The 16,112-nt window shown below is 31.4% G+C and overlaps 2 protein-coding genes across 5 annotated transcripts; one reads left to right on the top strand and one right to left on the bottom strand.

Annotated features, from left to right (window-relative positions):
- The first annotated feature begins 1,176 nt into the window (after positions 1-1,176).
- LOC132934169 (protein enabled) lies at positions 1,177-10,380 on the top strand. 4 transcript variants are annotated; one of them, XM_061000445.1, is made up of 9 exons: positions 1,177-1,702; positions 7,486-7,651; positions 8,117-8,272; positions 8,368-8,483; positions 8,553-8,650; positions 8,763-9,040; positions 9,112-9,303; positions 9,550-9,805; positions 9,989-10,380. In XM_061000445.1, exons 1-9 carry the CDS (start codon positions 1,698-1,700, stop codon positions 10,015-10,017), a joined length of 1,296 nt encoding a protein of 431 aa, XP_060856428.1. In that variant the 5' UTR covers positions 1,177-1,697; the 3' UTR covers positions 10,018-10,380. The 4 variants fall into 4 exon arrangements, with proteins under 4 accessions (XP_060856428.1, XP_060856429.1, XP_060856426.1 ...); XM_061000446.1 differs by lacking the exon at positions 1,177-1,702 and adding an exon at positions 1,806-2,357 and having other exon boundaries at positions 8,589-8,650; XM_061000443.1 differs by lacking the exon at positions 1,177-1,702 and adding an exon at positions 1,809-2,357.
- Positions 10,381-11,160: 780 nt separating this feature from the next.
- Positions 11,161-15,907, bottom strand: LOC132934168 (T-complex protein 1 subunit gamma-like). Its single transcript, XM_061000442.1, has 2 exons — positions 15,667-15,907; positions 11,161-13,253 (listed from the first exon to the last, which is right to left on the bottom strand). The coding sequence occupies exons 1-2, from the start codon at positions 15,755-15,757 to the stop codon at positions 11,689-11,691; spliced, it is 1,656 nt and encodes a 551-aa protein (XP_060856425.1). The 5' UTR covers positions 15,758-15,907; the 3' UTR covers positions 11,161-11,688.
- Between the last annotated feature and the right edge of the window lie 205 nt (positions 15,908-16,112).

Consider the following 16,112-nt stretch of genomic DNA (forward strand, 5'->3'; position numbering starts at 1 on the left):
AATTAGCAAATTATTTTGAGTTGAGAATTCATAAAATTTTGAGCGAAGCGATGAATGTATTGATTTTACAATGATGTGTGTTGTTTTATAATTTTAAATTTTTTTTTGTGTCTGTCATCACTTTTTAGGACAGTAAAAGTGCTTGGATTTTCTTCAACAGTAACTTTTCTGATAGGAAAGTGAATCTAGTTGGTACTTTGGGGGGTCAAAAGTAAAAATTTCCTAGTAGTTTTCAAACGCGACGTGAAAAACAAAAGAAAAATTAAGGAAAAACGGGAATTTGTACGCAAAATCTGTTTTTGAGAAAATCGATTTTGGTTTTTGGTGCAACTCTAAAACAAATGACCGTAGGTACACGCAATTTTGACTGAATGTTTATATTAGCATTTTCTATACACCATAACATTTTGACTTATTTTGAGCTGTTAACGGACATTTTACGGTCCATTTTTTTTAGTTTTTTTTTCTTTTAATATCAATAAAATTTTATTTGTTGGGTAAAAAATCTTGGAAATTGAATAGAAGGCTCCTGATATATTGTTACAATAGCATTTGAAAAGTATTAAAAATACATAGGCACAATTTTTTTTTATAAGCATTTAAAGTTAAATTTTGACAAAATTTATCAAATTTATATAATTTAATAATTTTTTTGTAGTTAAAAATGTTAAAAATGTTCATCTTTTATAGCTAAGGATTGAAAATTGAAAACAATGCTCCACGTAAATAGCTTATAATATATAAATTACTTTATTCACAATAATATCATCTAATATACTTGGTAATATCTGGGATGTACAAAATTTAATTTTGGTTGCACAAAATTGTACAAAATAAAGTATATATAATATACTGATTGATTATAATTTATGATTTTTGAAGTACGGCGCGGCCAGTACGGGTGCTGGGGTAACGCACCTCGGGCGGTGCGTAGCGTTGCGGTGCGGACCGCGATTGCCGAACACGTCGTCGTAGACCGTCGGCCCGTGTTTTTATTATTATTATTGTTGTTATAAAAAAAAAAGTATTTTTTTTTCGTCCGCTCTCGTCCGCCCACCCCACCGCCGGACGGCAGCACCCACCGCTACACGGCGCACCACGGACACCTCTCCACACTGCCGACCCACCGACTGCCGTTCGTGCGCGCGCCGTACGTGTACCTATACCACTGTACGGTGGGCACGGTAGCGTCGGCGGTGGCAGTACCCAATCCATTCGGCGCACACACACGCGCAAGCAGACGACGGTCGACGACAGTGTCAGTAACAAAACGCATTCATCGCGAACGGGTGGCGTTGAGCACGTCCCGAGTGTTTGTGTGTGCGTGTGTGCGTCGCTCGTCTATATATATATATATTATAATAACACTAGGTAAATTCACACCGTGTGTATCGTGTGTGATGAACATCAGCAGTTGTGTTCGTAGCTCATCGGCAGACGAACCACCGACGTACGGCCGTCAGTCCGGTTAAGTGTACTGCGTGTGCGCCCCGTTTTTTGCGTCGCCGCCGGCCGTTGCACTCGTTCACGAGTCACGACACAAGACGACGACGTCGGTGATGCCGAGCGGTTGTCCGTCCGCCGCCGCCGACGACGACTGTCTCTTCTACTCCTGAACCACGGCCACGGCCACGACCGCGACCACGACGGCGGCGGAATCTTTGGACGCGACCACCACCGCCGCCGCCTTATCAATCATGAGGTGAGTCTCGTTGTGTTTGTATTGTTATTGTTATGGGTAGGTACCTACCTACCGACACTTGGGTGGTATTGTGTTAAGATGTTATTGTTATTACGATACGACGTCGGTCGCGTAGTCATCCTACCCGCCCCGTTTTCTCCGACCGGCGTGTACCGCGTTCGGTAGGCTGCAGGTACCACCTACCTCTATGTATTACTTTAATCGCGGAATGTTTTCCTCTTGATTACATGTTTTTCCCGCCCCGCGCGTATCCGAACCACGTCTCGCCGCCACCACGACTGGCGGCTAGCTCGCACACCCCTCCCACCCCCGCGGGTGGATATCAGTGCCGTATTGTGCGGGTACGGCGACGACGTGTTCGTACAATCTCTGGGTAGAGTCGCGGCTCCGGTGCGATTACCCTTTTTTTCGTACGGCGATTCGTCGTCGTCGTCCATTCCTAACCCGTCGCCGCGACCACCCGGAATCACAGACGTGTTCTTAATTCGATTTCGAGACGTGTTCGTGTCCGGTAGCCGCCCCGTAAAATCTGTCCGCAGTCGACCAGGTCCTGTCCCCCAGGTAGTCGTTGGTGTGTTACGACAGTTGCGACGACGGTGGTCAAACATCCCGACAACATGATGTCTGTCGCGTCTCCGACTTCGGCCGACATTCGGTAAGCGTCGTTTTCCTTCTTGTCTTTTCTGGTTTTATTTTCAAAAGACACCAGTCTTAGGTAACCAGGTAAGCGTACCTAGGTATCTACGGACTTTTACTCGGTGTTTTACTCACGATCCCCTGACCTCCCCCCGACACCGCCATCAACCGGGAACGGTTCCCTTATTTGTACTCGGCCCAAAAAGAAAAAACACGTCACTTTTATCTTATCTATACTACTGAACAAGAATGTCAGATATATTAATGCGAAAATAATGTTCTTTTTTTTTTTCAGATCATTATTAAATGCGTTCGTTCTTTTCTTTACTTTTTTCCGTGATTATTTTTAACGAAATAGTAGACAATTACGTAGATAGCCTCTAATGACCGTCTGTGTCATTATAGTGTTAGGCGTTCGCGGAATAACATGACAGTTTTACCATTTCCAAACCGATTAATGAAATTACAAATTTATCTATGAGTCATTTCGAAAACTTCGAATTCCAATTAGCTGACAAATGTCTAAAGCATTTGTTATCTTGGCGATTAACTAATATAATAATAATGACTAATGACAATAATTCAGTACAATATAATATATTTAATTATTTTATGTTCTAATGTCAAGTAATTTACGAATTTTAATTATTGATTGTAAAATACTATATTATCTTTTATTTTCCAATACTTAACGTACCTATTTGTACCTACCAGTTAACCAGTTGTGCCCGTAATAAAATTATTAAACATTACCTATTTATTACACAAAAATTTACTTCCAAGAATATTTCATGCTCATTGAGTACATAACACATTTCACCTATAAAATATTTACCGAGTATCATCTACTGTGTCATTTGTTTTTTGTTTATTGTTATTTATGTAGGCTATTTAATTGAACCTAAAACATATAACTGTAAACATTTAAGTCAAACCCAACAATTAAAACAGGAAGTTGATAATAGAATTCACAAATCAAAATAAAATGTCACATAAAAAAAATTGACAGCCAATATAATTTTTTATGTTTGTTATCTTTATAAAAAGTTTCCACCCACATATTATAATAATTAGTAGATAATGTTTCATTCAAGTCTATTTTATGAATGTTTAGTTTTTATACTATGAACATATTAATTTCAGCTTATGCCTATTATAAGCTACCTAACATAATATTTTGAATTAAATAATTTTGTTAAAATAATTAATGAAAAAAAATGTAATTTATGTAGGTTTTTGATACAAACTTTATTGTTTTAAAATGTTGTTCACTTATTATGAGAAATATTTTTGTTTTTTTATTAGGTACATAAAACATAATAACATAACTATACTACACTATCTCTTAATATTATTGTCCAACAAAAAAATGTTTATATGATGTTAACACATTTTTCACTGTGTTTATAGTATTCTTTTATTTTTGTTATCATATTTATTACTCTTATATTCTTATACATCTCTATCATAATTATCTCGTAATTATATTTTTTTTCAGAAAATCTGTATGCTTAGGTAGTAAAAAATATATTAAATAGCAGATTAAATTGTAACTTGGAAGGTCTAACTTACATCTAACTTGGCAATTTATATTGGTGGGTACATATATGTTTTTTTAATCTTTTGTTATTTGTGGAAGGTCTTGTATTACATGATTAAATTCAAGTACATGTCTCATTGTTAATATCCCGGTTAATATTAAAATATTAATACATGTAGCAAAGTCTTGTTAAGTCAAAATTTGAAATTTTTTGATTATCATCTACCTAATGGTTAGGCCACTTTATATTAAATAAAGTAATCAAGTGGTTCCTTGTGTGTTATATATTTAAAAGAAAAATAAATGGGTACTTTTCTGTTATCGCGACTCCCAACCATAATAGGTACATTTTAGACTCGGTTGCATCACTCGCCCACTGTGTACGCTCGGACCATTTAAAAGCATCCCTTGATTTGGTATGATGTAAAACCACCTTGAGTAGGTCTCAGAGTAACCTAACTTAATCTAACCTTACCTCAAGAATTATCCAAGATGGTTGAACATATAAGTCGTGGGATGTATTCAACTTAAATTGTTCGAGCGAATGCAGCAAATTAATGACTAATAATAATAAAAAATTAATAGACCCAATGGTCTATACGAACTGTGGTTGGAGAAAAGGACCACGGATTTATAAATAAAAAATATTGATTCATAATATTGCAGTTGTAAAAGTTTATAAGATCGACTTATAAGGTTATGCTATGTAACATAAATTATACTATCAACAGTGGTTGAAGTAAGGGGAGTGGGATATAGTGGAATGGGTAAATGTACATTTTCTCTCGACTGTTTTCCGTCTAAAAGGACATTTCTCCCCTCCAATTTTTTTAAGTTCATTATTGACTAATAATAATATTGAATTTAATAATACAATATTATTTTTTTTTTTAAATAAAATATAAAATATATAAACATTTTTTATTTTCATAAATATAATAGATAAAATATAATTAACAATCTATACTAATATATAAAGCTGTAGAGTTTGTGTATTTGAACACGCTAATCTTAGGAACTACTGGTTCGAATTGAAAATATTTTTTTGTTGGATAGTCCATTCATCGAGGAAGGCTATAGGCTATATAACATCATGCTACGACCAATTAATAGAAGTGCTCAAACAGGGATTTTGAGATTTACGATTGAAATATTTGTTTATAAATGGTTGCTATTGGTTATGGGAGAAATAATTAATAGAAATAGTATTTATTTATTATTGGTTGCTATTGGTTAATCGGGCAGATCAGGTACAAGCATGCATCAAATCAAATTTTTGCACATTACCAGGGTGGCTGAGTTGCACTTACTGCAATGAGTTACACCAAGAAGGAGTTAAACAATCACAATTTTTTTGTCATTTTTTATGGGCCACGAAGTGTGCAGGATTAGCCATTTTATATATAAATTAAATAATTGAATGTTTGTGTGAAGATATCAGGGAAGAAGATGGGCTAATTTAAAAAGGGTTAAATTTGGTATTTTATTCATAGGATTTTAGTACGGTTAGGTTAGGTTAGGATTATTTATTAATTTATTATATAAATCCACCGTATTATATCAAAATAACTTTGATACTTTAGAGTTAAATCATACACTTACGTACAAACAGCACTGGGTCCGCGATCTACCGCAGGTAGATTGCTTACTTGATAATATACTGCTGCAAATCAGAATTTTTATTCCAGGCAACAGAAAAGTTAAAATTAATTTTGAACACCATACACTGAATATTAAATAACGAATTGAACAAGGTTTGAGTCATATAGAGTTAGTACATTTAACGGGCAACAAAGTGCACTGAATCAGCTAGTATATATATATAAAAATGAATGTTTGTGTGCAGATTAGACCTTTGGGAAGAATTTAGGCTAATTAAAAAAGGGTTAAATCAGCTAGTGAAGTTTAAATTTGAATACAAATTACACTATTAGTTTAACTATAATACAATAAATAATGATTTTTATTAATATCATAAATAAGTATTTTCAGGGCCAGAATAGACAAAATTGGCCCCCTTACAAACTAGCGGCCCTTGGGTATGTTCTTATTCCGTGCATAGTTTTTTTATAGTCTCCATTTCTTCAACTTTTGACTCTTAACATATCTTCAGTAAGCGGCCTCTCATGAATTGAATGGCTCAAAATTGTCGCGGCCCTCCGAGTTTTTCTCGGTAACTCGCCGGGCCAATCCTGCCCTGAGTATTATTACTTTTTTGATAAGAAACAAGTACCAGGTACCTATTTGTTTGCTCGTTTAAATTGGGCCCTAATGTAAAAACTAGATCTAATAAATCTAAATATAATTTCTTATAATTTTAAGTTTATAAGATAATATTATATTAGTTTAGATCTAGGAATATTAGGAATTTGCATATTTAAAATAATCATTCAAAACATCGTTGACATGAAAAACCTCTTTTGTGCCAAATTAATAATTTTGAGGTTTTGTTATTTCTGGATTAAAAAAAAAAAAAATGGCTATTTATGGATATAATCTGTGCTATTTCCACGGAATAGAATAATGTGCTATTTCCATCATAGAAAAATCCTATGTCCTACCAACTATAAATTGTATATGATATAACTTCTATGTGATTTTTTTATTTAAAACGTTTTTTCATCTCATGAAAAATTGTGTTTTTGGTACATATGTGCAGTTTTATTGTGTCAACAACGATAGATAAATAATATATAAATTTATTTCATATAATAATACGAGTATAGGAGTGAGTTTAAGGTAATATTTTTACTTTGCTTTATGTAGCTCTATTATTCCATAAAAGTGTATATTTTGTTATATTTTTATTTAAAGTGCATTTTTCACATATTACCTGTACAATATTGAATATGAATTTTCAATAAATTGGAAAAAAAAATCATGTAAAATGATTAAATATTGTTTGATAATTTATCACAAAATGTATGGTATTAATAATCATCATTCATTTAGCTTCAAAAATATTCTAAACATTTTAGTCACACAATGTATTGCTTATTTGAGCAACAGTTTAATAGGTAATTATTAGAAATCATAGACATAGTATGCATTTATAATTGACATTTTTATTTCATTCAAAGGCAAACTTCTAGAAATTAGAAATATTAAGAAAAAAAGATAAATACATGTTAATTTTAATTTTTTGTTTTTTAATGACGAAATAAAATATTTTTAAAAGCATACCTATTTCAGCATTTTTACATATTAATTGAGCACACATGGTAAATATTTAGGATACACGCATAAGCCATATTATATGCATTTTTTAAGGTCCTAAGTCCTATATAATATTAATTTTTTGATTTTAGATTTCTGAGTTAAATATTTTTTGAATAATTTTACAAAAGTTAACAAATATAATAAAAAAATTGTAGGTACTTTTATAGTATATGCAAAAATAAGACACCAAACTAATAACAAAAATATATAGGTAGGTACTATGAATAAAATTGTATTATAAAAATAGGTATAGGTAAGGAGTTAAAATTCCTCTCCCTCCCCAATCCCCATCCCACCACTTTTTTGATCCACTTTGACCACTGATAACCAATATAGGTAAACATTTCTACCTACTATTTAAATTATTTTTTTTTATTAATTATTTTAGTGAAACAAGTATTACATCAGCCAGAGCATCTGTGATGATTTATGATGATAACAGCAAAAAATGGGTTCCAAGTGGAACATCGTCAGGCCTTAGTAAAGTACACATTTTTAAACATGTGATCAATAATACATTCCGTGTAGTTGGAAGAAAACTACAAGACCATGAGGTATTTTTTTTAATTAAAAATGTTATGGTTATTATTTAAAATACAAAAGTTACTTTTTCTTTGGTATAATATGTGAACACCATAGGCGCAAATAGAAGGAGGCTACCTAACAGTTAAATATAGCCACCCCTGCCAAAAAAAAAAAAAACAAAGATTTTTACACATTAAAAACATTTTTAGGGGGTTTGTGGTACCTTTAAAGCGTCATCTGAGCTCCCCATCCCAAATCTCACACTAATTGCGCCTATGGCTTATACTCATTTTAGGTTTAGTTTTTTTACAATTCCATTTTTGATATTTTTTCCTTATATTACAAACTTTTATTAAAATTACTTATTAGAATTTCTCTTTTACTATGCATCAAATTAAATTTCCTAAAGTTTGCTCCTTCGTTATAAGTTATAACCGATTTTCTTATGTTCAATGTTTTAATACTATATATCTGTGTTAAAATGTTTTGTACAGGTTGTTATTAACTGTGTCATTTTAAAGACTCTAAAATATAATCAAGCAACAACAACATTCCACCAATGGAGGGATAATAAACATGTATATGGTTTGAATTTTAGTAGCAAAGAAGATGCTGATTCTTTTGCACGAGCTATGGTGTATGCTCTTGAGGTATTTAACATTAAGTTATTGTAATTTACGTATAACTGTGTTTATTTATTGGATAAAAGTTAAATTAAGGTTTACTGAGCATTTTTTAAATTTAGGTGCTAGATTCTGTATCCAGAAATAATATTAATAATCCTCATAACCATATACCACCTCCAGCGCCTCCTATATATCAACAAGCAAATGGACAGTATGATGAGGATATGGGATACAGGTATTATTATCATAAATGTATTTTATACATCAAATAAATTACTGTTATCTAATTGCTTATTTAACTCAGAGATTGGTGTACAAATAATGTACCTAATCATTTCAGAAGCATGACGAAAGATGATGCTGCAATTATCCAAGAGAGGAGAATGTCTCAGCAAAATCAAAGTAAGTTGAAGTTATGAATTTAATATTTTTTTTTGAAAATAGTATTGTTAATTATATTTATAATCAGACTATATTATTATATTTAAAAAAAAATAATTTTGTATAATTTTAGTCGTTAGTACAACTAACGGTTTACCAACCATTCCACCTGCACCTCCTCAGTTGCCTTCTTCAGGTCACCATCGCACATCGTCGGCTCCGCCAGCACCAGTTCCTCCCCCTCCTCCACCAGGCATGTCCAGCCCATTGCCTCCTCAACCACCTCCAATGCCTGGCAGTCTACCAAGACCTAGTAGTAATGGAGAAGCTGATCACAGCGAATCAGTTGCTGACCAGACATCATCTTTAGCTATACAGTTACAGGCAGCTCGTTTAAAACGTACCAATAAGGTATGTTATTATAATTATAAAACCCTGTCTGAGATTTAATTTTATGTCCTTTAATTTTATCAACACTAAAGCAGCATCCAGCTGAAAATAGTGGCTCGTCTACGAGTAGTGCTAGCAGTGGTGGAAGTGGAAATTACGGGACCCTTGGTAGAAATGCTAATGGTGGCCAAACTGGTATGGCATCAATGATGGATGAAATGGCACGTACATTAGCAAGACGTCGAGCTGCTGTTGAAAAGAAAGAACCAATTGATTGTCCTCAAGTAAGTGTTGGGTTTGGTACTTTCCCTTATAAAAGTTTAAATAATATTATTTTACATGGGTCTATATTTTTAAAAGCACGACTAATTAACTACCCAAAATGATGTTCTTAGCTTCCAAATTGTTGTAGTGTGTCAAAATATGATGTCCTGTTAAAATACATCAATGCTCAATTAATTTTCAATGCATTGTGCATAAATATTAAAAAACTTTTTCCGTACCATAATTATTTTTATTTTTCTCTAAAGGATGAAAGTGTATCACCTGGCGACAAAAAAAATTGGAATCGTAACGATAGTCAAAAAAGCTCATTAAATGGTTGTGAAAGTCCTAAACTTGGCCGAAAACAATTGTCTGCCACTTCCACTGAAGACTTGATAGCATCTAAGTCATTTGGAGAAAATTGTATATCAAATATATCATTAGAGTTACAGACATTAAGACAAGATATACTACGTGAAATACGCAAAGAATTGAACCTAATGAAATTGGATATCATTGAAAGTACATACATCTTTATTTATTTATTATATTTTTGCTCATTATATTTCATGGTTTAAATCCAGTGCTGTTATTCTAAGAATGAATGGCACTGTTTGCATGAATCCTAATGAAATATTTTTACCCGAGTGAACACTCGGACAATTGTAATAATTTTTCTAATTTTACGATTTATCTAATTTTCAGGCGTAAAATCAGAAATTAGCAAAAGATAAGTGAACAACAACAATCTATCAAACAAGTATCAAATTACTAATATTCATTTACAATTTTATATTGATTCGATGCTTGTTCTTTTTTCTATTAAGTGGACATTTTCGAACTGAATCTCATTTTATTACTGTTATATGATTTAGGTACACTCATAGATAATATTATTGTAAACCTATTTATGACTTAACTCATTTATAGCTACTTAATTTAAACTATTTCTTACATAATCAAGTTATTATGTAGCGCATATTTTTTATATCAAAATTGTTTTTTTTTTTATGTGAGTGTAATCACCTTATGATTTAAGTGTGAACAATTTGTATTATATTATTTATGAAAAATAAAAAAGCATGGTAAACGCTTCATTTTATGTATTTAACTACTTATGTACTTTTTTTATGATAATTAATAATCATTAATTATTTCTTTTGACAATGATAAGATAATTTATTTTAAGTGCCGGCATCATAATGTATGCACACATTGAATATGCTCAAGATAGTGTATCTTAAATAAATACACAATTAATAAGTATCATAAATAAACCGTGTCATATCTGCATCAAGGAAAATCCCCAAAAATATTTATATAGGTACTTTTTGGATATCCTTACTATGCAGTGGACTCATCGTTTGTCACAATTTGGTTACCACACGTGAATACTGTATTTTATTACAAAGTAATATCACAGAATTTAATCTATTCTGTGGTAATATGAAAATGTATTTATAAAAATAACAGAAAAGTTTGCTAAACGTGATTCTAGCAATTTAATATATCATATAAATAATAAATAATATTTAATTTCAAATATTGATTTTTCATTTTGGCAACTGCAATATTTATGTGCTATGTAATCTTTGACTGATTGAAAGACTTAAGTATCTTGGTTAACAATGATCTACAAGGGGGGAGGGTTGGAACTTGTCTCATGCAAGCATGTTACCTGTAATTGTGTGTGTTAATGCTTTCAGCCCTTGACCTAGGGTTATAACTACTTGTATTGAAAATTAAAAGCTGTATTAAACTGATCTGATAGTTATGTTCCCAATTGTATTATTAAGATGTTTTTTCATATTATAGTTAAAATAATCAATTAGTAAATTATTTTGTAGTAAAGAAAAAATAAATAATGGTTTTCACAATTTTTCAAATTTTAAGCAGTTAAAATATATTTTTTAATAAATTTCATTAAATTAAAACGCTAAGACATTTATTTAAATAATTATCAAAATTAATTTAATTTGATAGAGATGATTTTTTTTTTAAGGGGATGTCAATTTGTTTTCTCTTTCTGTTCCATGCACAACATAAACAAAACACATTTACGCAAAATCATTGCTTTTATGTTATCAAGTAATCTTAAGAGTAAAATCACCCATTAAAAAAACGATAGAGAACAATATTTTTGATGGTGACATCAATTTATCTGAAAAATTTTTTTGTTTATTTTGAAAATCATAAAAAACAATTTTTAAGTGAAAGTGTTTTATCCATGTTGCGCGTGGGTCTGAGAGAAAACAAATACTGCATTGATATCCTCTTAATATTAATGTTAAGGCACAAAAAACTTATTTTCATAACAAGATCAAGCATTAGACAAAGAATTTAGTATAAATGAGCAAGTATAGAAATGTTTTTATAATTAATTAAGTGATCAATAGAAACATGAACTATTCTTTCATAGATTCTTCAGTTGGCTGTGCAGATGGTTTTGGCTGTCCATCATCTCCACCAATCTTCTTAGTTCCCGATACAATATCATCAATTCGCACCAATAATATGGCAGTCTCAATTGCAGTTTTATATACTTGAGATTTAACTACAATTGGTTCCCATACCTTTAGATCCTTCATGTTGGACATTTCTCCAGTTTCACCATTAATACCCCAATACTCATTGCCTCTGATTGCATGTTTGGCTCTTAATGATGTCATTGTCCTTATAGTGCTAACTCCACAATTTTGCAAAAGAGTACGTGGTATCACTTCTAATGCTTGTGCAACAGCTTTATATGGCCACTGGACAACACCTGCTATATTTGAGCTTTTTTTCACCAATGCCTGCGATATGGCCATTTCAATGGAACCACCACCTGTAACCAATCTTGGGTTCAACATAATGTTTTTAGCCACATGCAAAGCATCTTGTAAATTTCTCTCAACCTCATTCAATATATCTTTGCTTGGTCCCCTAAGTAATATTGTACAGGCTTTTGGGTTGATGCATTCAGTAATAAATGTGAAATATTCGTCACCAATTTTTTTAATTTCAAAACGACCAGCTTCAGTACCAACATGGATTTCACGAAGTTCATCTGTTCGTGTCACTATTGTAGCATTACAAGCTCTTGCAATACGATTGTTATCAGATTTTCTTAAACGTCTAAGCACGGATATATTTGCTTTCATTAAGTAATGTTGTGCCAAGTCAGATACTCCTTTTTCAGTACATACTAAATCTGGTTTCAATGCAATAATATCATTGCAAATTTGTTCTATAAACTCTTCTTCAATCTGTAATAGCCTAGTGAAATCAGTTTCTTTAACAATTTCCACATCTGTTTGACTTTCACCTTTTTTGAACTCCAAGGAACAATCTAAAAGAATAATTCTAGGGTTTTTGATTAATCTTCTCATTTTAGGATGTGTGATATCTTTATTTAACATAATGCCATTTAATAATTCAGAATCTTCAATTGCACCGCCTGGCACTTTCTCTACCTTGGCATACCTTTTTATATCTATTTCAGTACGGCCTTCCTCTTTAATTTTCACTGTTTTGACAGCATTCAAAGCAATGCCGCATGCTAAGTCTGACCAAGTCCCAATAAATTTGGTACCTATACATGATTGAATTACTTCTATCAGTTTATTTTCATCATCCATAGGTAAAGGGATACTAAATTCTTTATCTAAAATATTTAACATGTCTTCAAGAACTTGGCGGTATGCCTTAATGATAACAGTTGGATGAATTTTTTGATCCAAAAATTGTTCAGCAACACCCAAAATTTCACCTGCAAGTACTACTACTGAAGTAGTACCATCACCAACTTCTTCATCCTGTGTACGAGCAATCTCAATAAATGATTTGGCTGCTGGATGTTGGACAGTGATTTCTCTTAGAATTGCATTTCCATCATTTGTCATTACAATTCCACCCATTGGATCCATTAACATTTTAAGCATAGCTCTGGGTCCGATACAGGTACGCACCACATCTGCAATTGCTTTACCTAAAAGAATGCATAAATAAATATTATCCAAAAATAAAGAAATAAAGCTAAAATGTGATTTAATTATTTTCTTGTATTTTGTAAAATTATGTTGTTTATTACAAATGTAGTTCTTAAAAAGGTGGGTAAGTGGGTACTGCTATCCTGTACAGTAGTTGTCAAGTATGTTATTGTAATGGATGTGTTAGATTTGAATTCAATGATAAATTATTGCATAAAAAAAATAATTCTGAATGGAGAAGGTGTGTCCGCTTAGCATACATGTATATTGTACAAATAATCAAATTTAATATTTAAAAACATGTCATAAAACATTTAAAATCAGTCATAAAAAATGATGCTGTCCGGTAAATTTTTTTTTACCCTAAATGTTGATGACAGAAAAAAAACACACATCATTGTAATTATAATACAAGCATTCGCTAAGAATCTAAAATCTATTCAGATACTTAAAAAATTTCTAATAACAATAAAATCTAAAACATTTAATTACTCATAATTATTACCTTAAATTTAAATCTTATATATTATATACAAAAATAATTTTAGGTAAAAAATAAAAATGAATTAGGTACACATTGAAAAGATTTCCACTTTTATATATTTTTGTGAACAATTTAAATTCAAATGTATTTAACCCGTGTTGGTATCGCTATATTCCACCATTGGTATTAAGTGAGAGTCGCCCTTGACTCATTATTTTTTCATGGTTATTAACTACTCATAAACCTATAATATTTAAACCCATACCAAAATATTTATTTTTTAACATCTTACAAAAGAAATTATAATTTTTTAAAAAATAATACATTTAAATTATACAAATTAAAAACCACATCATAAAAAGGTTTATCTACTAAAATACAAATAAAATATTATTTTCTATAGTTTTTCATTTTTTTCCTGCTTTACTTTAACTTTGATTATTAGGTCCCCGAGTATAGGTATACCCCAGACAGCAATTGTTTGATTAATAATATTATTATAACATTGTAATGTTATAAACTAGCAATTGGGTTAACTGCTTAGCTTATAGTTTGCAGGTAGCAAGACCGTTGGTAAAGGATTTCTTAGGTAGGTTTGACAAAATAATAATACTTTGTTGAAAAGTTAAGTTGTATATTAAAAATCTTCTTCATAAAATACTCTAAGTCCAAATTGACAAAATTGTTTTTGTCTATTGTGAAGGTGCTCGTATGTACTCTGGTGAAACACGTCCAATCTACAGGCCGTTTCGGGTCTGGTTTTATAGGGCCTCCTGCTCTCCTACTTCCCCCTAGTCTATCGATATATCCGCGGACTTCACAGGATGTTGTTTAATTTATTATCGATACATTCCCATGCCTGGTTATTCCAAGAATTGCATCCCATTATCATATTTTCAATATATGCTATAAGCCACCCGTTAATATTTAGATACCGTGCATTATTTATGTATATACATATGTTATAAGTAATAACCATATATCATATCATATTCATATAATTACGATTATATTTCTTCTGTAGGCTTTTTTTTATGGTTGTTCGAAAATCAGAAATATGTATTACGTTTTGATTACTGTATTTAAATATTAACTCTGAGTATTTCGCCCTGTGGTTACAATTTCTTTAACCTGTTCAGGTGAGATTGTAGGACCTATTGGAATGCGGTTTCCAAGATCCCAACGCCCTCTCATTATTTTCCTACAGTGTATTTAAAAAGAATGTATGACATTGATTTATATATCTAAATTACTATATGCTATCCCTTAAGGCGAAACGATCACAATAATATGGTATGTATATTATTGGGTTCGTTACAGTAATAACGAATAATATTAGTATAACGTTATTGTAATTATTATCATTACAAAATGCTGTCTGGGACATGTTACAAAATCATTCATCTTGGTTTGACCGGTCTTGTATTTTTTGCTCATTGCTACACAATATGCATGTATATGAAGTGACACACATCTTAAGAATACTAACGATTTTGGAACTTAAAAAGTTATCAAGAAATATTTATAAAATTCTTTTATTTACAAAATTATATTTGGGTACTTGTCTAAGTTAATTGATTCCTTACTTTACAAGAATCATATAATATTTAAGCCAATGAATCTCATAAATCAATATAGGTAATAACAGTTGAGTGTCGCTCACTATGATACCAATAGCAGTTAATATTTAATACAATAATTACTTAATACATTTAAAATTATCAACGAAAAAATCTAATATCGTTGGGCATTGATATATTGATTATTAATATAAATATAAGTAAACGTACATTATTCACACTTCTACAGAATTAATATGAATATTAGATATTTAAATACTTATTAATTTTATTATTAAATTTGAACGCTAAAAACCGATGATAAAATAATGTAATATGTAAAAGACAAGACATAAAATACATTTTTACCTGCAGCTATATTTTCTTTTTGAACTTTACGTCCAAATCTTCTTTTGGTGTTGGTGTTTAACACTAAAACTGGAGCACCGTTCTGTGACATAATTTTCGTGAAATCGTACCACAAACAAATAACAATTATTGCAAAAGTTAATTTTGAAAGTGTAAAATATTTAATATTATATTGAACACGAGGCGAAATTGAGAAGCCGGCAGCCGACAGCGACGGTACACACGATCGTAATGATATTTTTTAAGTGATCGCTGGACGCTGATAAGCTTGTATCAAATAAATATGATGACGTGATTGGTTGGTTGTGGTCAGTACAATCGAATTATTCGATAGTTATATCCTGGTTTGTCACTGTTATTATTTTGTCGAATACAACAAGACACAAATAATGACTACTCAAACGTCTCAAACACAAGTACACGACCATAAAAATTTTCTAATTTTG

This window comes from Metopolophium dirhodum, chromosome 1, assembly GCF_019925205.1.
Source record: "Metopolophium dirhodum isolate CAU chromosome 1, ASM1992520v1, whole genome shotgun sequence".
Lineage (NCBI taxonomy): Eukaryota > Metazoa > Arthropoda > Insecta > Hemiptera > Aphididae > Metopolophium > Metopolophium dirhodum.